General features: G+C 42.6%; 1 protein-coding gene across 8 annotated transcripts in view; it reads right to left on the bottom strand.

Moving 5' to 3' along the window:
* Nucleotides 1-25,509, bottom strand: part of NOX4 (NADPH oxidase 4) — a 167,336-nt gene that overhangs the window by 129,611 nt on the left and 12,216 nt on the right. For 6 of the 8 annotated variants that reach the window (XR_006175841.2, XM_065581676.1, XM_065581677.1 and 3 more), the window contains exons 3-8: nucleotides 22,132-22,242; nucleotides 20,831-20,915; nucleotides 19,303-19,400; nucleotides 16,607-16,634; nucleotides 12,072-12,144; nucleotides 8,232-8,312 (exon numbers count right to left, since the gene is read on the bottom strand). Coding sequence is in view for 7 of the 8 variants with exons in the window: in XM_065581676.1 (XP_065437748.1) it covers nucleotides 8,232-8,312; nucleotides 12,072-12,144; nucleotides 16,607-16,634; nucleotides 19,303-19,400; nucleotides 20,831-20,915; nucleotides 22,132-22,242 (476 nt within the window). In the remaining variant the exon portion in view is untranslated. The remainder of the gene's footprint in view (nucleotides 1-8,231; nucleotides 8,313-12,071; nucleotides 12,145-16,606; nucleotides 16,635-19,302; nucleotides 19,401-20,830; nucleotides 20,916-22,131; nucleotides 22,243-25,509) is intronic. The other 2 variants (XM_024108466.3, XM_042855997.2) reach the window with 2 other exon arrangements.

Here is a 25,509-nt window from a genome sequence, read left to right as displayed (position 1 = left end):
AAGGAGCTCACTTTAGTTTGTGGTGAGAGTGTGAGGAGCTGGGAGCAAGAGGTGCAAGGAGCTGAGAGTGTGCTGCTGGAGGACTGAGGAGCACAAGCGTTATCAGACACCAGGAGGAAGGTCCTGTGGTGAGAATAAGGAAGGTGTTTGGAGGAGGCCATGGGGAAGTAGCCCAGGGAGTTGTAGCTGTCATGCAGCTGTTACAGGAGGCACTATAGACAGCTGCAGTCCACAGGGCCCTGGGCTGGAACCCGGAGTAGAGGGTGGGCCTGGGTTCCCCCCAAACCTCCCAATTGACCTGGACTGTGGGTTTTTCCAGAGGGGAAGGTCTCTGGGCTGTTCCCCAACCCACAGGGGCAAGAAAATCTTTGAAACATGTAATTGATGCCCCACACAGCAACTATCCTGGCACTGTTTGGTTCACAGGAGTGGAGGGAAGCATGGTGGTGGCAGCAACCTTCCCAACCCAACCTTGCCCTTCTGACATGATACATGCTGCCAACATGGGCCAATGGATAGGGCACAAACTGGGGCCTTGGGAGACCAGGATTCAGTTCCCTGCTTCACTACAGACTTCCTATGTGACCTTAGCCAAGTCTTTTAGATCCTATTGCCTCAGTTCCCCCATTTGTTACATGGGGATAATGGCACTGCTCTACCTCACAGGGTGTTGCAAGGATAAATATATTAAAGATAGTGAGGTGCTCAGATACACTGGTGATTGGTGCACACAGAAGTACTTTAGACATTTAAGATAGCATTAGCTACTCACCCCACCAGAGCGTTGGAAGCCCAACTATGGCTTCCCCCTGCATGCTCAGATATCCGGGTAATGGGCTAGATAGATGAGATAAGTTTCGTATACTCTGTCACCTCTAATACAGGGGATACCCAAAGTGGGATAGTGATATTAAAACACACGTTTAATATTTGTCCATTACAAACTGTCACACACAAACCCTTTAATGGTTGCACTTCACTCTGCCAGGCATTAACACATCTACCACTTGGCACAAGGTAATCGACTCATTTATAAGGCACCCTTGATAGAGTGTCTCTAGGCATTATTTCTAACTAATTAAACAAAAAGTTGCAAAACCAAAAAATAGCACTGGGTTAACTAGATCTTTGGGGCTATCAGTGTTTCAGGATTACAAGGTGAGCAAGTGAGAATTGTCTGATGGTTCACATGACAAATTTCTGGTTTTGCAATTTCTACAAGATAACTAATAAATATGGGAGCTGAAAGTGAAGTCACTGATTGAAGCCTACTAGTCATGGCTGGCAACATTCTATACAACAGGTGCCATTGCCAGGGTGGCACTTTAGTGCTATGCTATGAGTTCAGAAGCTCCTAAGGTGAACTGCAATTCCACTACACTGAATCTTCCACCTATTCAATGTTGTTAGCTCATTAATAACAACAACAAAAATACCTAGCTCTTATATAGTGCCTTTCATCCATAGAGCTCAAAGCACTTTACAAAATAGGTCCGTATCATTACACCTATTTTACTAATGGGGAAACTGAGGCAGATGAAGTGATTTGCTCAAGGTCTCCCAGCAGGACAATAGGAGAGCTGAGCATAAAACCCAGTTCTCCTGAGTCCCAGTTAAGTGCTGTAGCCACTAGTCTACACTGCCTTTCTTGACAGCATGCTGTACTTAGCTGTGAAATACATTTCAAAGGTTGGAAGACCCAACCATAAAATTAGGCTGGAAAAAACAACAGACAATATCCTCAGGGAAGATTTGCAAGGAAAGGGGCTAGAATTTCCTCAGAAAAACATATTAAACTTTTTCCCATTGTTAATTTCTGTGATTTTTTTTTTTGTGAGAATCTACAGAAAGAACAGAACCAGTGATATTTTTCTACCTTCTGCTCAATATTTGTATAGAAATTTTGTTTTTATCATCATTAATATTGTGACAGAACTAAACAGGCATAGCTCCATTGACACCAATTGAGAATCTGGCCAGTGTCATTATTATTATTTGTGATAGTGCCAGGACCGGCTCCAGCTTTTTTGCCGCCCCAAGCGGCAAAGAGAGAGAAAAAAAAAAAAGCCGCGATTGGCGGCACTTCGGCGGCTGCTCTACCGCGCCACTTCATTCTTCGGTGGCAATTCGGCGGCTGGTCCTTCCCTCCGAGAGGGACTGAGGGACCCGCCGCCGAATTGCCGCTGAAGACCCGGATGTGCTGCCCCTTTCCATTGGCTGCCCCAAGCACCTGCTTCCTGCACTGCTGCCTGGAGCCGGCCCTGGATAGTGCTAAAGACACCCTCAAAGATCAGAGCCTTATTGACCTAGGCACTGTACAAACACATCATAAAATAGCAACAGCCCTGGAGAGCTTAAAACTGAAGCTGGTTGAAATGTCTGTCACAAGCTACCCTTTTTCCAATTTGTAAAAAATTGTTGACATTGCTTAATTTTTTTTGTTTTTTCTCAAAAGATTTCATGTCTTTATTTTTTTTCAATTCTTAACCATTCCTAAAATGTTTTCAATAATCAAAATTTTATGTTTATCAAAAACAGCGCTGTTCCGTAAAGACAAATCTTATTTACCAAAAAACCCACTCTTGGGTAAATCAAAATTGTTAACTATTCTGATAACATTTGAAATAAAAATTTTGAACAAAAGAAATTGAAAAGGAATCACAAATTTTTTTTAAAATGGTTGGTTTCGAGTACTTCAAAAAGTCTATACATTTGAAAATTTTCATGAAACTAATTTTGGCTATTTTGACTAGTTCTACTTACAATCTAAACAGACAATACAGACAAAAAGGAAAAATTCTGTAAAATGGTGAACTAAGGCACAAATTACCGGATTTCCCTCAGAGGACCCAGGATATCTGCAGCAGAGCTGGGAATTGAACCCGAAATCCTGTGTCTCCTTAGGAAGAAGGCTACTCTTCCTCTCATAGGCCACTCTTCAGACTTCTTTATACAGAAATGTAGTGCACAGCAAGCTGGGATGTAAATCTACTTCACACCAGCCTGCCACCACTAAATGGCTATGGGGATCCTGTTGCAGCACGCGAAAAGTTCTGTAGTGCACATCAAAATGCACTTTGGAACATCTAGTGCTTGGAAGCAGGGTTTACATGGCCACTTTACATGGTCACTGGAATTACATCCCAGCATGCTGCACACTACGTCTCTGTATAGACAAATCCTTCCATCCCCACACCGTTTAAAAGTTTATATATATACACACATATATAATTTGGTCACCTCTCGTGTCATGTCAGGATTATAAAAACTCCATTTTGATTAGGGTTACCATACGTCTAGTTTTTCCTGGACATGTCCGGCTTTTTGGTAATCAAACCCCCGTCCGGGGGGAATTGCCAAAAAGCCGAACATGTCCGGGAAAAATACCGCTGACCGGGCACTTCCCCTCCCGCGGTTGCTGTGCTCCTCCCCTGACTCTTCGGTCTGTTTAAGAGCCGAGCTGCCCGAGCGCTACCGGCTTCGGGCAGCCCCCATGCCTCCGGACCCTGAGTCGCCAGCCGGGCACTTCTCCTCCCGGGCTCTGGGGGCATAGGGTCCAGAGGCATGGGGGCTGCCCGAAGCCGGTAGCGCTCGGGCAGCTCGGCTCTTAAACAGAGCCAAAGAATCAGGGGAGGAGCACAGCCGCCGGAGCCTGGGAGGGGAAGTGCCTGGCCGGGGGCGCAGGGTCCGGAGGCATGGGGGCTATCCGAAGCCTGAGCGCTACTGGCTTCACGGTTTGCCGGGCAGCCTCCAGACTCTGTGCCCCCGGCTGGGCGCTTCCCCTCCCGGGCTTCAGCTGCACTGGGGAAGCGCCGGCTGGGGGTGCAGGTTCTGGGGGCTGCCCGGCAAACCGTGGAGCCAGTAGCGCTGGGGCAGCCCTTTTCGCGTTGCTGGGAGGGAGGAGGGGGAGTTAGGGCGGGGACTCTGGGGAAGGGGCGGAGTTGGGGCGGGGCCAGGGGTGGGAAAGGGGAGGGCCAGGGCCCCGTGGAGTGTCCTCTTTTATTTTTTAAATATGGTAACCCTAATTTTGATAATAGCGTTTTTGCTTTTATGTAGCGTAGCCTCAGCATTCACTGAAAATGGAATCTTGAACAATCAAGCTACAATACATCCACAACCACATTATATAAACAAAAGATTAACCCTGTTCTTTGAATATTATACTTTTTGACACGTTGTGTCCAATACACAAGAGATTATCTACTAAAAGCGACACACAATCATGAATCATTTTCCAAAGGCACTGATTCTTTGATAAACTATAAAAGCTATTACCATAGCTAAAGCCACTGAGAAAGCTATGTGCTCTTTTGATAAATCCAGTACCACCACATTAGTCACTTCTCTCCCCTCCTCCAAACAATCTCCAATGAAGAATATATTTGAAACACAGGAAAATAAAATTTACAAACATGTCCCAGATTTCAGATCACCAGCCAGTATTTAATAAAGTATTTGCCATGAAGACACCATTCCAGCAAAGTACTTAAGCATGTTCTTAACTTTAATACATTAATTTAATTAATTACTTAATATTTAGTCCTACTGAAGTTGAGTTAGCTGCAATGACGTATGATTTATGTTTGGGGTTTTTTGAGGATTATCTTGGCATCCTCTCTCTGGTGTCCCAGGGTGAGTTAAGCTCTGGTACTTCTGGACTTGATCGAGGACAAGGTAGGGGTAGAATCTTAAGAATTCTTCACCCTGTAGGAGATGTCTAAGTCCTTTGACAACTATAGCATTATCACCAAGGTCAGATCCTCAGCTGGTGCAAACTGGTTTAGCTCCTTTGACTTCAGTGGAGCTAGCCCAATTGACACCAGCAGAAGAGCTGGCTCCAAATGTTTTAGTAATCCTTATGTTTGTAGAATAACGTCGTGAAAGCATCTGGTTTGTGTTTCCTATTGACTTTTTGCTATTGTTGGCTTAATACTAAAGCCTACCTAAAGTTTGGGGCATCTGTACATTAAGTCACTGAAATTCTTTGCAGGTCTTGTTGCAAAAAGTACCACAACAGAACATGCATTAATTATTAAGGCTAGTTCTCTTCTCCCCCTGGGGTGAGGATGAAAGAAACAACAAACCATACATGACAGATGTTAGTCGTCTCACTTAATGCACTACTGGGAGGTGCTCAGATACTGTAGTGACCCAGGCAGTATAACAATATACATAGAGTAGAACCAGGAAGAACCCCCAGGAGAGGATCTGGGAGGAAAGGGCATGGGATATCCTAAAAATATCCCCTTGCAGAATTTTCCCCAAATCATTCCAATGGTGGGAAGAGGTTTGTCCTCTGAAGAATGAACTGCCATTCCCATGCAAATCTCAGACACCCTGGGACCCCTTGCCCATGCCCCTGCTCCTTGACAGCTCAGCTCCTCTGGTGTCATGCTGACAGTCTTTCCTCCAGCTGCCAGTGCCCAGGGGCGGGGAGGCAGGCAATCTTTAAACAGAGGATCCAGAATGAACGTGACTACAAAAAAACCCTAATGCACTTCCTAGCAATGGTCCCCACACACACCACTGCTGCCTGCTCCCTACTCAGCTATGCACACTATAACCCATAATGGAACTTGAGCTGCTTACAGAGCTGCAGGCAGCACCTCATGAGAGTTGGGGACATCTTGAATAAAGACACCAGGGCAAGTCCCTAATCTTACCAAAAGTGCATCAATGGAAGGAGGAGTGAGCCCTGCAAATTAATGGCAAAACTCCCACTGACTTCAGTGAGAGCAGGATTGGTCCTTGCATTTTAAACCTTGCTCATTCAAAAGCTGCCCACACAGGTTTTTCTGCATGGAATTCAGCTTTTTCACCTCAGAGAGAGGTAGGCCTCCATTAACTCCACTGGGATTTTTAGTCAGTAGCCTAGATGTTTCAGTCCTGATGCCTGCTCCACTATAATCTACCCTTTCAGGCTGGCTGCTAAGGATGCAAAAAGACATTAGTTATATGCTCCATCTAGCCTCAGGAATTAAGAACTGGTACTGGTAACTCTATCCAAAAAACCTTGCCAACAGATAGGTGTGCTGATACCACAGCCTATCATGCTGACTAATATTGTCTCATTGTTTCCTTGTGTTCTCACCTGTCTGTTTCTCTCCATCTGTTGTTTCTTGTCTTATAATTAGATTGTAAATTCTTTGGGGCAAGGATCATCATTTTGTACAGCACCTAGCACAATGGGGTCCTAGTCTATGACAAGGGCTCCTTAATCATAATTTAAAAAATCTGTGAATTAAAAAAAAAACATGCTTCTGTCTGAAATGTTTTTAGCTTCTATTGTTACAAGTTACATCTTACATCTACTATAACTGATGGAGGGTAGGAAAAATGTTTTCCTCTAGTTTTTAGTTTGTGTATGAGACAGCACTTTGTGCAAAGTCATTGTCACCAATTCCCCTGTATAGCCAGGCAGGCTCAGTCCTGCAAGAACAGGGGTCTGCACAGGGAGCCACCTGCCTTTTATTCAGTGCGAGATGGGGGCCTTAGTTTGTCAGATTCTCCTGTTGGGTCTTTCATATAGCAATAGTGAAGGGGCAGGGGGAACCTTTTAAAAAAACATGGAAAAGTCAGGAATCATGGTCCAATGTAAGAACCTGATACTTGGAACTCTTTTTTTTTTTTTTTTTTTTTTTTTAATTCTCTAGATTTCAAGTTTACAGTGCTCTATTTAACCACTTGTAAAATCCAACAGCTACTCATTGTTTACCTTCAGACCCTACAAAGAGAGACAAGATGAGTGAGGTAACATATTTTATTGGACCAACTTCTGTTGGTGAAAGAGACAAGCTTTCAACCTACACGGAGCTCTTCAGGTCTGGGAAAGGTACTCAGTTTCTCACACCAATGCAACTCCTATAGGTATTTAGCTGTGACTCTGAGTACCTTTCCCAGACCTTAAGAAGAGCTCTGTGTAGCTCGAAAGCTTGTCTTTCTCATCTCACATCAGTCTAAATTAGGAGTAATTCCAGGGAAATCAATGGACGAGGTCCTTAGCTGGTGTCAATGATGCAGCTGCTTTGATTCAAATGCAGCTGTGGTGATTTACACCAGCTAAGGATCTGTTCCAAAGGAACTGCATTGATGTGAGAAACTCCACAGTCTTGCACCTTGTGAGGTTCTGTGGGGATGGGACCAGAACCTGGGTCTGCAGGACAGGTGACACCTCCACGCCACTACCTGACAGCAATGGGAAACCTGTAGGCATCACCGCATACTTCCCGTGGAGATAAAACCACAGGAAGTATCACCCCAGAAGGCCGAACTGACAGCTTCCCTCATGGCCCCGATTGGTCCAGGCACATTATTTAAATCCAGGAGGAGTTCTAGGAAGCATCTTTGCAATAAGGTTGACTTCCCTGCCAGCCACTGTGATGGATCTGCCTCTCTGCTAGCTTTCAGACCCTCGGCTCCAGGTTGGACCCTCAGCTTCCAACCTTGAACTCTGACTCCGAGCCCAGACCCTGCTTTAGTACTTGGACTCTGACACCAGCTTTGACCCCTGGCTTCAGTATTGGGAGGCCAACTCCAGCTTTCGACCTCTGGTTTTGGTACCTGGACGCTGACTGTGGCTTTGATCCTGGGCTTCAGTGCTTGAACTCTGACTCTGGCTACAGACCTGGCTTTGCCCTTTGAATGCTGGCTCCATCCCTGCCCATTGGCATCAGTACTAAAACTCCGTCCCCAGTCCCAAACTCCAGCTATCACTCTTAGATTCTGATCCTGGAACTCCTGACTTAGACCTCTGGCTCTGGCCATTAGGACTGACTGCCCAAGCCCCCCACTCGTAACACTTGTGTGGTCATTTATACCCATAGATTGGTTGTTTAAAATGGTTGGGGAGAGAGAAATAACTGTTGTGTTTACAGCAATGGGGATGTGGAGAAAGGAAAGACAAAGGGAAGAGAGTGACTTCACTTCAGCCAGGGTGGTTCTGGAGACCGAGCTAAACAACATTTATTTTAGTTAACACCAGAATTTGGTGGAATGGGCAAGGAGTGGGGTTTGGTTCAGGTTTTGACCCTGCTGTGTTCTAATCTGCTGTACCAAATGATGCTCCAACCACAACACAAGCTTTACCTGAGCAATTGCCACTGTGAAATACTGATCAGCACAAGGTCACGTCAGGAAGATGCCACTTAGCTCCCTGCCTCAATGCCCTTCTTTGTGAGCTGTACCCTCCTCACTGTGCTTAAGGAACAGGGACAGTTTATTTTGTTACATACCCGGAAACATGCACCAGCAGCAGCACGTAGAAGACAAAGAAAAGGTTGTGTGTGTACCAGAAGATATCGTAGTTCGAAAGCCTGTAAAGAATAAACTGTGGTTTAATGCCATTCTCAGATATTACACTCAGTCATCGCTAATTACAAGCAGCTCTGTGTATCTAGATGAAAATTATAAACATAGAAAAATCAAAATCCAATTCAGTTATGGTCTAAAATCCAATTCAGTTATATAAAAAATATACACACGCACATTTGCCCACACTGAGTTGTTGGAAAGAGGTCAGGGGACTGGGTAGGCATGGAAGGGAGGGAAGGATAGCAGGGACTAGGGGCACATGCAAGGAGCTAAGATATGGAGACTAGCCTGTTTTCCCAGATCTCTACACAGCCTTCTTCCCCACCCCTGCTTCCATAATGGCTCCCTGACCCCAAAATTCAGCCTATAATCACAGTTCTGCCACCAATACTGGCTCCCTCAGGCCATGCCATTTGCCCTGATGCTCTTGTAGACATTTATATTTTAAAATATTGAAAGTAGCTATTAAGCATTTTAAATATAAATGGGTGTAATGGGAAGTGGGTAAAAAGGTGTGTGGAGGGGAGGCAGTCAGAGAGTTGAGGGAGAGGGGAGAAGGACAGAAGCAGGTGCAGGTATCCATGGTGCACATGCAGGGAACTGGGGCAAAGGGCAACAGGAGGGAAAATATGAAGATACTTTAGGAGTTAGAGTTGACATACAGAGAGGATGTTCTGGAATCCAGGGCACATAGAGGTAAATTGCAGGGAACAAGCAGTGCCACATAAGTGCAGGGAGTGCAGGACAAAGGAGAAGAAGGACTTCCTTCTATTGATGATTTTAAAAACCAGGGAAATTCTCCCCACATAAAAACTCTGTGAACTGTCACTTAACTTTATTCCTTTCTCCATGAATACAATCATCAGTCAAAAAAACTAGGAACTTGCTAATTAAGGAAATATTCACCCATAAGATACCTATCTTCACAAATACACAACACAGCACATTCCAACCCCACACAGCAGCACAACATATTCTCTTCCAATACAAACCCTTATCCCCACACACAATACAAATCAAAAATAAAATAAAATATAACCTTAACTCTGACTATATAATTTCAGAAACTATTATTAAGACATTGCAAACATATACTATGTCCCTCTCTTGAAATGTCTTCGTCTCCTTTTACCTAGACAGCTTATATCTGTTACATTGCCTAAAAATAAACATTATTTCTTTTTACTAAATCAGAACTTTTTTGCTATTTAAAATATATCAGACTGCTTCTTATCTACTATCTGTGATTCAAAATAGACATTTATCAAAATCTAATTTCCTAGAAATCAGTGTTCTTGAAAACCTGAGTTCAAATTGTGTGTTTAATTCCTATTTTGGGAAACTGGCCTTGGTATGTGGGTGGGTGTAGATTTGCATTGGAAGGAAATGTGTATGTGATGGTTTATAAGATAATAATGTGAATGACTATTGTTATATGTTATTGAGAAGATAGCTTGTGTGTGGGCCGTTGGAGCTTATTTAGGAAGCCCTGAATAAGTGGCATCCTATATTTTAGTGATTGAGTTCATGGGAAAGGTCCTGGAATAACTTTAACTTGTAATTGGATCACATTTTAGCATTTTTCTGTATGTTTTATTACATTTTATAATAATTCCAACTCCCTCCTAGCAAATGGTTCTTGAATGAAAAATGGAGAGTTGCTACACAAGCTGGTGCTGAGCTACTGCATGGAAGACATTTTTTTAAAAAAATTAAGACGATTTTTCAAGAAGTGTCTTCAACTGGTTTTGTTCTAAAATTCCTATGTCAGAAACTGCTTTTCCATTTCACCTCAAATCTGTATCAAGCCTTTACTTATTGCAAATATAGAGACAGCATGAAAGAAAGTGGAAAGAGTTTTCAGGAGAAGACAAAGAGGACATGAAGGAGCAGATTGGATTACAGGAGGAGAAATGGGCTTAGACACAATAGGCGGCTGCAGAGCTGTGGAATGCTTGAAGAAAAGAAGCTTGATCTTTATACAGAAGAGGAGATGCCACTGTAATGAATCTAGAAAAAGACGCATTGTCGAAGCACTAAGAGAGGAAAATGAGTTTTTGATGGGAGTGGAGTTTTAGGAAGGGGAGACTGAAGGGCAGGAGGTTGCCATAGTCAAAACGGGATATAACTAGTACACAGTCTTGGAAACAGGGAAACCTTTGTTGCCTGGATCAGGAACAGTTTTAAATTTTTATCACAGCAATTTCATTATTTCCAAGAATGTTTGCATTGCATCTCTCTCTTTTTTTTATTTAAACAAATGCTACTGTTATTTTCTAATTTATGTTGGTCTTGGAGAAAACAGACTTTTGCTTTTGGAAAAGCCCTGCAGAGCTGTATCAGTATGAAGTGATCATTTAGTGTTTCCACCTTTTATGAAATGGGTTTGGCTTTGGAGGCAAAGCCTTTAGTATAGCTTACATCCTGCCCAATTATCCTGAGATCTTATCTTGAGTCTAGCAGCACTGCAGTCTAATCCTGCTCAAATTCAGTGCTTCTGTAGCTCCATCTGTGGCTGCCAGTTCCTCAGGTCCTGATTCAGGAAAGCATCCTTGTTTAGGAAAGATTCTTAAGTACATACTGAATTGCTTCCTCAATCAGGGCCTAACAATAATAATAATAGCTAGCTAAGACATGCTGGTTCAGCAATGTAATTTACATATGCCTAACTGACATAATTCGGACTAATCTCTCATGCTTTGAGTAAGGCACATCTGTACGTACCTTGTTGAATCGAGATCTAAAACCCCAATTCTGCAAACACTTGATTCTTGATCCTGCAAAAACATTAATCTACTCAAGTGAGTACTGGATACGGACTGCTACGTGAGCAAAAGTTATGCATGTGCTTAAGTGTTTGCAGGATCAGGGCCTAAGGCTATGAAGGCTATCAAACTCAATCCTGCAGGGTGTTAAGCAATCTGACACTTAAGTCGTTGGAGCAGACACCATACAGCATTAAGGACTCTGTGCTAAAAAGGGGATACAGTTCCCTGCTCATTTTCTCTCTAGACTATCATCTCCATTAATAATGTTACCTGAGGCTGTGACCAAGAATTATTGTGTTCAGTTATGAAATATGGTACCCAGAATTCTTAATATCCCCTTAAAAAGACACTAAGTCAATTAAATGGCACATTTCTATCTGAAATATTTTATCTATGTATTGTTAGAAGAAACACCCAAGAAAGGATGAAGAAAAACTATATTAACCTCTGATTTTTCCAGCAGTTTATTTACTTTGCGCATTTGACAGCACTTTGTGTACAATTAGTTTCACTGGTACCACTGTACAGTCAGTTTCCTGTTTTGCTTGTGTGGATCTTTCACACAGTGACAGTAGGGTGATCAGACAGCAAGTGTGAAAAATCGGCATGGGGTGAGGTATAATAGGCGCCTATATAAGACAAAGCCCCAAATATCAGGACTGTCCCTATAAAATTGGAACATCTGGTCACCCTAGTGACAGGGGAGAGTAAAATTGAAAATAGATTTCAATAGACCATGTCCCTTAAATACATCTACACTCTGAAAACATCATCAGTTTTCATATTTATTGTACAAATATTGATTCCAAAACGTAATGTGCTAGTTCACCTACAAGTTAGTGCAACAAATAGAACAAGATATTTGATATTTTCCTTCCATTTATATAATGCCTGTTACATATCATTGTAGTTGCTCTGTATGCCTTCTAATCTGCGGCAGAATACGATTTCTCAGACTGTGATGTTCAATTTAATAATCAGATTAAGTCTTACCTGATAGCATATGTAGAAGCTGTGCACATTAGGAATAAAACTAACACCATCAGGACCCCCGTCAGTCCTGGAACTGCAACATAAACACACACAGATTTAAAATTGTATTAGGAAAAGGTATACTCATCTTTTATGACCATTTAAAGTGCCGGTCTGTATTAGGAGCACAAATCATGTATTGATCAAAATGATTTATTTGATTTGTGTGATTTATTTATTTCTAAGAATCAATTTTCCAAATAAACACAGTTTCAGAGAATTTTGTGCGAAACAGATTTTCACTGTTATTCTCCATCTGGAGAGGGGAAAATATGTTTTCTGCCTTGCATTAGTCCATGTATATACAGATACCTCTAAAATTCACAATTTACTGTTCACTTCTCCTCTTGTACCCCCTTTGCACCATGAACCAGCTGGATCTCAGCAGGTACCTTTCTAACAGCACAGGCTTTCAGTTTGCTGTAAAGGCTGGTTTTATAATAGCTTCTGAAATCTCTTTCAAAGCTAGTTACTTGCAGAACATTTCCATTTTAATTTTGAGTGTTATATATTTTTTTTTAAATGTACAGCTCTCCAAAACAGCACAATTAAAAAATTGGTCACAGAAAGAGAATTTCAAGCAAACCAACTGCAATGCCAGCTGTTGGTACGATCATTTGCAGACCCATTTTACCCTGAAATGGGAAAAGTGCTGCAATTAGTCTTCATAACATAGTATAATGATTGAAGTTGTTGACTGTAGAACAAAACCTGCGAAGATGAGCTGCAGTCAGCATTCCGGAGTGATAGGACAAAGACTTTAAATTACCTACATTAATGCTGGCATCTGATTTTCAAAGTTTGTACAGCACCTAGAACCATGGGGACTAGACAATGGCTGGAGCTCCTAGGCACTATGGCAATAATAATAACTAATGGTTGGTCAGGGATAGCTCATTTTATTTAAAATTAAGATGAATGGGAACTATCCGTTTGTGCAATAGCTACCTACGCACCACTGTACTCTTATTGCTGCTACTCCTTTCCTTCCTTCCTTCCTTCCTTCCTTCCTTCCTTCCTCTTGTCGTTTCACTTGTTGCCCCCTGTCTCAAATTAGATTGTAAATTCTTCAAGGTGAGGACAGTGTCTACCAATGTGTTTGTACAACACCTAACAACAACAGGGCCCCAATCCTGATTGGGACCTCTAGGACCTACCACAATTCAAACAACCACAATAACAGCGATTTGAAATGGTTGCTGTATTCTCACCTGAATGCTTCTGCTATTTTTTTTTTACAAGTTAAACTCTTAAAAATTTAAAATTAAATTAAACCCCCACACCTTAAGCCTCAAACCATCTGTGCCAAGTATTGATTCCTGTAGGATATGCAATTCCTGCATGGTTTTGATATCTCTAGGCTGGAGAGCATAAATGAAAACCTGGCCTCAGTGAAGAAAATGGAAGGTCTGATACTGACTTCAATGGGGCAGGACTTCAACACTTGGGCACAATGGGCTGAAAGAAGGATGCTATTAAATTACTGATTTAGAGTCAGGCCAAAACATCCCTTATGAGTGAATACACTGAGAAGTGAAGGGGAATGAAAATGAATGAAAATGACACAAGGTTTTCCCCTTACTCCCTTAGGGAGAGGGGGGTTCCACCTTGCAGGCTCTCATCCTAATACAGTGCATTCCCCAAGATCCACACAGCTCTCAGGGTATCCACAGAAGCAGGGTTATTCATGGAGAGGCTGTGGGCTGTACAATGTGCACTTAGGCCTTCTCCCTGATCAAGGCAGAACTGCTTATACTTTATTTGCACCTCCTATTAGATGTTGGTTTTGATGCACCTTCCCTCTTCCTCCTCCTTAGTCTGTGAACAACCCTCACCTTGAACACCCACTGAATGCCACATCAATGCCAACTGCACTACTTTTATCAAAAGAAGGCTGAGGGGAGAGATGATTACTATCTATAAAAACATCAGAGAGATAAATACCAGGGAGGAAGAGGAGTTAGTGCCTATGTAGACACACGAACAAATGGATATAAACTGGCCATCAACAAATTTAGGCTTGAAATTAGACGAAGATTTCTAACCATCAGAGGAGTGAAGTTCTGGAACAGCCTTCCAAAACCTAACTGGCTTCAAGACTGAGCTTGGTGAGTTTATGGAAGGGATGGTCTGATGGAACTGCCTACAATGGCATGTAACGATCTGCTAACAGCAAATATCCCCAATGGTTAGTGATGGGATACTAGATGCGGAAGGCTCTGAATTAATACAGAGAATTCTTTCCCAGGTGTCTAGCTATTGGGTCTTGCTGAAATACTCAGGGTCCAAATGACTGCCATATTTGGGGTCTGGAAGTAATTTTCCCCCGGGTCAGATTGGCAGAGACCCTTGGGGGTTTTCGCCTTCCTCTGCAGCATGGGGCATGGGTCAACTGCAGGTTTAAACTAGTGTAAATGGTGGATTCTCTGTAACTTGAAGTCTTTAAATCATGATTTGAGGACTTCACTATCTCAACCTGAGATTATGGGTCTATTACAGGAGTGGGTGGGTGAGCTTCTGAGGCCTGCGATGTGCAGGAGATCAGATTAGATGATCATGCTGGTCCCTTCTGGCCTTAAAGTCTATGAGTCTATGCCAGTTAGCCAACAGACTTACACCACCATTTAGAATATCACCGATTTTCTATGGAAGCTGCACCTGCTGACACCTGGTCTGAATTTGGCTTAGAACCTTTGAAACCTGTGTTTTCTATAGACTTCTAATTCCAGTAAGTGCAACAGGAGCAAGAGACACGGGACCCCATCCTGCAGTCCTTTCAAATGAAACTTTTTTTTTTGGCTTGTTTCTATGCTGTCTTGCACCAACCCCTACCAAATCAGAATAGCAGCTTCTGTCTTCATTCTGAACAGGGGTGAACAAGGTGAAACACAGTAGAACATCACACCCCGTAGGCGTCAATAGGAGTTGTGTCTGAGTGAGGAGTGCCTGCATCAGGCCCAGGGAATCCATTCCATAATGGGAGTACATTGTTCTGTCATGTGCATGCAGCTAAAACCTCTTTGCTCATTTATTTTTATGATTCTAGTTGCTTGCTTCCACGTTGCAGTTTAATCATTCTAAAGCTGAACTGATCCTGACATAAACCAGCTGAGACAACCAGTCAGTGTTTTGGTTACATTTCTTTTTCTAACATTGGATAATACAGAAATTTGGTTTTAATATTATGTAGAATCTCTGTTTGAAACTATGTTCCACTGACTCATCTGCAGAACAACAGCACTGAAGACTTTGCTCACACCACTCCAAGAGTTTCTATAACTCCTCCTTCCCGACTACTGGGTAAGCAAACCTAGGTTCATCTCATCATGTGCTTGATGTAACAAATGGCAGATTTGTATAACACCAACACAGAAACTAAATATTTTGTCTGGAGCATGATGATGAAAAATGGCAAACAGTCATGGGAGTTATTTTTTTGATTTGCAGATAATAGAGCAATACAAGCCATTATATTTAATGCGTGTTTTCTAAATATTCTAATTGAGGTTACTGAATCAGTATCACACATCCTCAATTAGATCCCTGTTTTCTTTTTTAAATAGTTACATTCTCCCTGCAGCCATCTCGAGTTGGGGGGAGGGGTTATTATCCACTGACACTCTGTGAGGCAGCAGCTTTCCCTTCGTTTAGGGTTAATCTCACCTCTGAGGGACTGAACACCCTCAACTCTCACTGAAGTCAGGCAGGGAAGTTGAGGCTCCTCAGTACCTTGCAAGTGCTAAACCTTACAGGACTGGGTTGTCCATAAAGGACAGGTAAGCCGATGAAGTGGGTCAGTTGTCCTGTAACAACCAAAAGCCCCTAAAGTCGGGCTCAGGCTACAACCTAGCCCTTCAATTTGCCTCCTTCAGAGACTCACTCCTCTTCTAAATATTAGGAGAGATCTATTGAGCAACCTGCATTAACTTGGAGCAACAAACTGGACTAGCCATCCCCCATTACTCCCTGTCCCCATCAATGCTGCTCCGTGACAGGAGACTCTACAGCAGTGGTTTTCAACCTTTTTTCATTTGCAGACCCCCTAAAATTTTCAAATGGAGCTGCAGACCCCTTTGGAAATCTTAGACACAGTGTGTGGACCCCCAGGTGACCAGGGACCACAGATTGAAAACCACTGCTCTAGAGGGTCCAACCTTTGATTTATTTTCTCTCTTCTCCAAAAACTAAAAGCCTCATTCTTCTCTCGCTGAAGTCAATGGAAGTTTTGGTTTTGACTGGAACAGGAGCAGGATAGGTCCCTACGATCATTTGTATGTTGCTATGTGGATACAGTGAAATACTTTTAAGGACACTTAGGAAATACCTTTAAGGACACTGTGATCCCAGCTCTGCCCCTAGCAAGATGGAGGTAAATCCCACTATGGGTGGAAATGAGACCATTGTCTGGCTGACAATATATTTCTGGTTTGATTGCAATATGAAATCTAAACTAATTAATCAGCTTATCAACTCTGCACAGAACATCACCAACTTACTGGTAGTGAAAAGGAGTTTCCTGGGGTCCTGAAAAATAGACACAAAAAACAAACAAAAATCAGTTGCTATTTATCATTTTATATTTCTTAATATAAGAAACTGCTCATAAATTCCACATGCCTCACTTCGACAGTCGATCCCTAAACCTGACTGTAAAAGTGGACTGTGTAACTGGTAATAGAGAACAATGACAACTACTACGCTCCATCAGTGTAAACTGAACCTTTTGCCAACCCTGCAAAAAACAACCACACACTGAATAAGAAAGCAGAGTAGTGAGACAATCAGACACTTCTCTGCTTTCATAGATAATCATTTTACAAAACAACTTTCCCTAGCTACCGAATAGGTGTGTAGGAGAGGGATGAGATTTTGAAGCTGAATATAAAAACATGGGTAACTATGTTGCTCCCATTGAAGTCAACTGGAGTTTTGTCACGGACTTCCCTGGGAGCAGGACTGAGCTTAACATGGCTGCCTCAAGGAGTTCACACTATCAGGCCAAATTCTTCTCTTCACTTCCTTGTGGGAGGTTGTGGGGGAAAAAGCAGCAGTTCTGAGTGGAGGGGAAAGGGCAGAGTGCCAACTCTACAGCATGCTTCCACAATCCCCTTGATCCTGTGGAAGCCACTCTATGGCCTTGTCTTCACCAGAGGGGGGGAAAAGTAGGTTCTTAACTCGAGTTAACTACCTCGAGATAAAATCCTAGCGAAGGCAAGGCATTTAGTTAGTTTTTGTATGAACTAGCTGGTTGAGTTAAAGACGAGGCTCCTCCATAGGCCATAGCTCAACCTGCTAACTCATATGAAAATTTCTAACTACCTTGCCTCCACTGGGATTTTGCCTCAGGTTCATTAATTCAAATTAAGAACACACCTTTTTTTTTTTTTTTTGTAGTGAAGACCAGGTCCATGAGGATCATGGGTGAGAGGGACAGGCTGCGGGAAGAAGCAATTATGGAGCAAAGGAGACCGTCACCTTCCATGGAATCATTCCTCCACTCAACTTCAGAAGGATTCTGTGAGCATAAGGCTAGGTCTACACTATGGCGGGGAGGGGAGACGGGGGGGTTCGACCTAAGATACGCAACTTCAACTACGTGAATAGCGTAGCTGAAGTTGCGTATTTTAGGTCGACTTACCTGGCTGTGAGGACGGCGGCGAGTTGACTGCTGCCGCGCCGCCGTCGACTCCGCTTCCGCCTCTTGCTGTGGTGGATTTCCGGAGTCGACGGCAGAGCCATCGGGGATCGATTTTATCGCGTCTTCACTAGACGCGATAAGTCGATCCCCAGTAGATCGATTGCTACCCGCCGATCCGGCAGGTAGTGAAGACGTGCCCTAAGTTAATGCTGGCCTTGTAAGCACTAAATGATTCCTATTCCCCCCCTATTTCGGGCAAAGCCTACCACCCAAAGAAAAGTTAGGGAGCAATGCACAGTGGGGAAGCCTGTGGGAGCATTACTCCTGTAGGCAGTGCAAAGGCAGGAGAAGACTAAGACCAGAGTATTTCCCCCAAATGACTTTTGGCCCTACATTCTGATATGACTTAAGGGGGATACATCGGAGATAGAAAAGTCAGCTGAGTATGGCATTTTGCAAGCAGAATGCAGCTTCGAGCCTAATTCAGGCAGACAACTAAAGCCACAATAAAAGTATCTGATACTGTTCCCATTCAAGCCAACAGCAGTTTTGCCATTGACTTGAATGAGAGCAAGATTGGCCCAAATCTTGTCATCCTTCAGTCCATATGTCACATTACACTGTCTGCGCAATGCTGCAAATGCAACATCTATTCTCCTGCCTCTCCCATTTTATAAGTTTTAATGACAGGGCCAATGATAGCAACATAAATGATTCAACAAGGACAGCCCAGCCGCAGTGAGGGCAGTAAACTAAGGCATAGAACAGTGAAGTGACTTGCCAAAGGGCACACAGCACGGCACTGGTGGAGACTGCTGCTGAAGATGTGGGTCTCCCCAGAATCACACTGGCTCACATGTTTGGGGACTCTCAATCCTTTGGGTTAGAAGTCGGTAGGAGGATTAACAGGATAATGGATACCACCTTAAAAATTAAACCATCATCCTGGAAACTCTCCACCTCCATAAAAAGCTTGGTCCTCTAGAGCAGTGCTTGCAGCCACACAATTCATGTTACGTAAACGGAAAAGCAGCCTGACTACAGGGACAGAAGCTTGGCTCAGCAATGTGGCTGTCCTGGCAGCTAAAGAGCAGGTAACATTTTGGAGAAGGACCCCAAGACAAATTGGCAAAGATATGGTCTAACTTTTTAGAAATCTTTAATTCCTAGCAGATAGAAACCAAGCTGTTGCTCTCCTTTTCCTTCCCTTCCCCCTTTCCTTTCTTTCCTTTCCCTCCCTTCCCATTCCTTTACTTTTTTGTTCTTTTTGTCTTTTTCTCCCCTTATTTATGGGGGAGGGAGGATTAATAAAATATAAATAAATAAGTGAAGTAACTTGCTCAAGGTCGCACAGAAAATCAGTGGCATAGCCAGGTTTCCTGACTCCAATCCTAGTGTTCTAGCCATCGAAAGGAAGGGGGGAAAAATCAACAGGATACTGCATTTTCACATTATACAAGACAAGCACCACTGTACAGATCACTCATGGAAACTATAAGGCACCATACAAGTTACATCTATTTCAAGGAAAATATAAAAGAACAGATCGCCCACCTCACCGCGGTAGTTTGCTGCATTTAGTGCCAAAAATTCTTCAGTATAGTTCACAGAGAAGTTAAGAACATTCACCAGGTGCGCGGCAACATGTAAGACTATAAAACAGAACAAATCTCAGTTCACTAAACTGCATTTTGAAGATTATGTGAAGCCCTTAATCCTGATCGCTCATATGTGTAGGTGGATCCCTGTTCTTACATATATGAGTTTGTAGATCTGGGTCCCAAGTGATTTACTAGGCTGATTCCATCATTACCATTTAGTCTATGCTACTACTAGCCTTTATATATAAACTACCTGTTTATCAAGTATCAGAGGAGTAGTATCATTAGTCTGTATCCACAAAAACAACGAGGAGTCCAGTGGCACCTTACAGACTAACAGATTTATTTGGGCATAAGCTTTTGTGGGTAAAAAAACAATTCTTCAGATGTATGGAGTGAAAATTACAGGTACAAGCATAAATATACTGGCACATGAAGAGAGGGGAGTTACCTTACAAGTGATGACAAGGCCAATTCAATCACGGTGGATGTGGTCAACTCCCAATAATCGATGAGGAGGTGTCAATATCAAGGGAGGGGAAAATGCTTTTGTAGTGACCTAGCCACTCCCAGTCCCTATTCAAGACCAAATTAATGATGTTAAGTTTGCAAATGAATTGTAGTTCTGCAGTTTCTCTTTTAAGTCTGTTTTTGAAGGGGTTTTTTTGTTGCAGGATGGCTACTTTTAAATCTGTTATTGAATGTCCAGGGAGATTGAAGTGTTCTCCTACTGGCAAATAAATTTGTTAGTCTTTAAGGTGCCACCGGACTTCTTCTTGTTTTTTTTACCTGTTTATCATTTTCCTTTGCATATTTGGAACATTAAATTTACTGACCTGCAGATTTTATATAAGAACTTTCTTTATGGAACTGATCCAGCTCTCACTGAAGTCGATTGGAAAACTCCCATTCACTTTAGGGGAAACAAGATCAGTCCTAAGACCCCATATGCTATTTTTGTACTAAGTGAGTTGGACAGATAGGCTGATATGAAAATACTACTCATTTTGAACCTTTTGAAGTACTGTAGTTTATTTTCCCATTACAATTCTCTGATTGGGAGACTGAATCCAAGGACTGTGTCAAAGCTATGTTAACACTTCACTGAAAGTGGCAATATTTTGTGATATTTACCTATACTGGCCACATGTTTGCAATGGGTCTTTTCATCTCTAACATCCATGCCTCCTCATTTAAATTGACTACATGTGGTCTGAAATCAGTTAGGATGGCAGCTTTTAATTTGATTTCATATATGAAATAAGAACTGACACTTCAGAACCTGTAACTTTTAAGGAAAGTCTTTCCACGCAGATTTAGATCCCAGGCTTCAAAAATTCTGAGAAAACATTCACACGTCTAAACAAAGAAACACAGAGAAAAACTACCCCAAAACGTACTGCGCAAGAAAAGCCACAAGTGACTTGTATTGTTTAATATGCTTCCCACATGAGCTAGTGCTCAGCACAATAAAATCTTACCCGAAAAGACACATATAGTAACACCACATGTTACATGGAAAGTTTTACTTTTATCCAACAGCCTTCTTGTTTTCCTGCTGGCAACCTAGTAAGAAAAGAATTCAAGCAATCTCTCTTCTAAAATGAAGCAATGGAAAATAAAGTTAAAAGTAATTGATGTTCTAGAGGTGATTTCTTTGTCAAATTAACTTTTACACGAGGCTTAACGCTATTTGATCACAACACCTACATTTAGTAGGCACAGGATTAGAGACAATAGGGTAACTCCATGGGCTTGATGCAGAAGTTACTGGAAGATGTTGTTTGATGTATGTTATTCAGGAGATCAGACTAGATCAGCATAATGGCCCCTTCTGGCCTTACGATCTATGAGTCTATACACTAAAAGTGAATGAAGGTTTTTAATGTAAATGTCCAATAGCACAGGACAAGGTATTTGTTTATACTGTGCATCTGTTCACCTCATATCATTGTCAGGCACAAGGCAGAGGACACAGGAGAAGGACTACAGTTATCTTCAATTTGCAACCATCCAAAAAGTGCCTCAGGCAGCCAGTACGTCTGTATTACTTGAACAGTGTTACTTAGATTTTTGTCACAAGTGACATTTTACTTTTTTTTTTACATTTTACTGATTTGAGTGACAACCCATGGAAATTACTGGTTACTGGATATTTAGAGAGACCAAACCTTCTTTAGTTTGTCAGATTTCTCTTTTCGGGATGCCCAATAGGTTATTTATTTGGAATTCAATCATGTCCAATAGCTCACACTGGAGGCAGCGTAGAGCTGCAGAATAAGGGAGGTATGTCCACTTTTCTACTCTTGGAGCTCTGTATTTCCTCGCTGCATGGCTTGGGGTGGGGCCACAGCCCGCAGCCCACTTTTCTCTGAGTTTAGGTAGAAGCAAATAGTCCTGATACTCAAAGCACACACCAGCTACTGAGCAAGAGAGGAAAATGGGGGTAAGGCTTCATTTGCGCTCAGTCTTCTTGTGCACACAGGCACATGATGACCTTACTTACCAAAGCAAGAAATGTTCTTAGCACTGGGTCCAACCCAGCTACTAGCCAAGTCAATATGAATACTTTCCTTGGCTTCAAAGGGATCCCGAGCCGGGGCCACATACAATGCATCTACCATGCACATCTAGGGGATACCTGTCTGCAGAGTAGCACTATAAACAGTTAAGCAAATGAATAATAACTAAATATGTGTGTACTATAACCCTTCTACTGTTTTCAGGAATCTGTCTATGTGCATGGTCCTTGTTAACTGACTGTATTCTAAATGTTGTTTACCTTCTGAGATCCTCGGAGGAAGGCCAGGAGAATACGGCACATCGGTAAAAGGACCAGGCTGCAGTTCAGGTTGAGGACAGATGCTGAAGCTCTGCTAATACACAATCCTAGCTGAACAAATACAGCAAGAGTCAGATTATAGGGCGATAGTATGGTCCAGTGAGTAGGGTGCTTGGCTAGGACTTGGGAGACCCAGATCAATTCCCTGCTCTGCCACAGGTTTCCTATGTGACCTTGGGCTCTCTGTGCCTCAGTTACTCCCATAAATAAATAATAGTACTTCCCTAACTGATAGGGGCGTTGTGGGGATAAATGCACTAATGACTGTGAGCGGCTCAGGTACTATGGATACGGGGGGGTTATGACAGAGTGTAACAAAAGATCTATTGCACACTTAATGTCAGAAATTCAGGTGGCTTTACAAAATGAAATAAATTTGTCCCAAAGGACCAGTTTTGAAGACCCGGTAGAGTAGAGTGACCAGATAGCAAGTGTGAAAAATCGGGACGGGGGGTGGGGGATAAGAGGTGCCTATATAAGAGAGAGCCCCAAATATCAGAACTGTCCCTATAAAATCGGGACATCTGGTCACCCTACTGTAGAGTAATTAAAAGAATTCTTTGTTCTTCCCTAGAGCAGTGGTCTCCAAACTTTTTTGATCGCGCACCCCTATCAGTAAAAATTTTTTGAGCACGCACCCCCAATATATGTATATTTATTTATGTATAAATTATATACATGTACTACTATACTAATATATTATGTACATTATAAAACATACAAAAAAACTGAAATTAAAAAAGGATGAGATAAAGATGAAATAAACAATACTTTTTAAATAATTTTTATTGTATTTTATTTATTAATGGTACAAAAAACCTTTTTGCTCTCTCAAAAAAAAGTATTATTAATAATAATATTTTTAGTGAGAGCAATGTGATTGAATATGCTTCATTATTTCTGAAAATCCTGGTTTAACACTATGATACAGCGATTCGAAGGTCTGGATTAGGGTATGGGTGCGGGAGGGGACTCAGGGTGCGGTGCGGGGTCTGGGAAGGAGTTAGGGTGCAGGAGAGCGCTCAGGGTGGGGGTGCGGGAGGAGGCTCAGGGCTGGGGCAGGCAGGAGGTGCAGAGCACTTACCTGGGGCAGCTCTTGTTTGGTGCAGAGGGTGTGCAGGTGGCTCTGCGCAGCGCGGCACCACCCCCATGGCCACAATTCTGGGAACTGCCCCCCCCCAGGCAGGGCAACCCAGAACACAGGGGCTTTAGAGGCTGCAGGGCCCTGGGCTAAGGGGGCCCCAGGGACTTGGCCTGCAGCTCTAAAGCCCCTTTCAGAATGCAGCCCTGCGAGCACGGGCCGGAGGACTAAGGAGGAGCAGGGGCAGCCGCACAGCCAGCGGCCAGAGAGAAGCGGTGCTTTCCCCTTCAAAGAGCTGCTTCTCTCCAGCCAGCTTTGAAGGGGAAAGCACCGCTTCTTTCCGGCCACTGGCTGTGCGGCTGCCCCTGCTCCTCCACGGGCCGGAGGACTCAGGGCTGCATTCCGAAAGGGGCTTTAGAGCTGCAGACCAGGGCCCTGGGACCCCTTAGCCCAGGGCCCTGCAGCCCCTAAAGCCCCTGCGTTCCGGGTGGCCCTGTTTGGGGGGGCAGCTTCCCCGCTCGCTCGTTCCCTCCCTCCTCCGGCTGCCCTTTTTCTCCCCCCCCCCCCCACTCCGGCAGCGCTCCTCCTGCCGCGCACCCCAATTGATCGTCTTGCACACCCCCTGAGGTGCACGTACCCCTTTGGAGACCACTGCCCTAGAGGAGCTTGGAGATGCCCAGCTGTTGCCTCTGAAAGCAGAAGAATCTAGAAAATTTTTATAAGGGGCAGGCCTCAGCCCCATAAGTAACTATAGCTATAGTTCAAACCTAGCTACGTAAAAGAAGAGAGAAAATCTACTGTGAGGATTTGTTGACCTAATCATGGGCCTGATCCAACTCCCACCAAAGTCAATGGAAAGACTCACTTTGACTTCAGTAGGAATTGGACTGGCCTCTTTTTACGTCAAAAGGTGACATCTCACTTGGAAAGAACTGCCACCCTAAGCAATGCTCACAAGTACATGGAATGGAATAAATCAAAAGCAACACTAATGTCAATGGAGCAACCATCCTCTAAGTGACCAGAGGGGTTAAACAGGCACAGTTAAAGCGAAGGAGAGGATTACACAGCATGAAGATCCTCATTAGCCACTTAACTAAAAATTAATGACTTTGTGATAAATGAGCCAAAGAACAATGTCATACATTAATTCAGCTAAAATGGAAATAATTGTGCAGTTTCAGAGACTGTTGGAATAGACTCACAGTAGGTCCTTACCAAGTCACCCGGTGCTAATAAGCATGTTCCCTAACTTGGACCCCAAATCAGCAGTGGGGAGTTGATAGCTGGGAATTCCACTCACTAAAGCTTTTATAAAATATGCTTCATAACATTTACCAGTCCACTTGGATCCTAAATAATTAAACCCAAACCACATGTCAAATAAATGAGCAAAGTACACCTTGTGATGCCTTAACCCTGTATTTTGTTGTCTTATTGTACTGTGTTTGCTCATTTGTTTGCTAATTCAAAAAATGTAGCAATTTAGCAATTTGCAGCAGTTATTAGTTTGAATTTGCATTTTTCTGTTAGCTTTTACAAAAGATGCAGTTAGACTGTCAGTAGATAAAGAAATTTTACTCCTAAGGAACTTCTGTAGAATCACAATATCTCGCACACACACACAAATGAATTAAAGAAGTATACAAGTTAAAAGACAAGTCATTTTTGCATAGTTTTATGTATGTGTATTTTTAAAATATAAATCAAAATAAAAATATAGTATCAATTTATAGGTTATGGCTAATGGAAATGTTTGCCCTTTTTCAAAAAAAAATAAAACATAGCTATTTTTGTAACATGTAACCTCAAATGTAATCAAAACAATTTTAGGTTTTTCTCACTTTCTTTAATAAGTGGGAAAAAATAAAGGAAAGGGGGGAAAAGGAAAGAAAAAAAGAGAGGGGGAAACTAGGAGAGAAGGGTCAGTTTACAGTTAGTTGAAAAATTAAAAAAAAAACTGTTAAGAGTTTTGGAAAAATATGAAAATTTGTCATTTCTTTCTAAACTTTTTTTGTGGAAAATACAAATTTTCCAACAGTTCTAATATTACATATACATACACGTACACTCTCAAATCAAATAATGAACATACACTTCTCATTTAGAATTCACACAGGTACATGTCTACCAAGATTACGTCCACTGTAACATTAGCGGCGGCGCTGTCTTCCTGATGAGGCATAAAACTAAGCTCTAAACCTGTTATAGTCATTAAAGATCCCAGGCACATGTTA

This window comes from Chrysemys picta, chromosome 1, assembly GCF_011386835.1.
Source record: "Chrysemys picta bellii isolate R12L10 chromosome 1, ASM1138683v2, whole genome shotgun sequence".
Classification (NCBI taxonomy): domain Eukaryota; kingdom Metazoa; phylum Chordata; order Testudines; family Emydidae; genus Chrysemys; species Chrysemys picta.
This window is presented reverse-complemented; position numbering and strand designations above follow the sequence as displayed.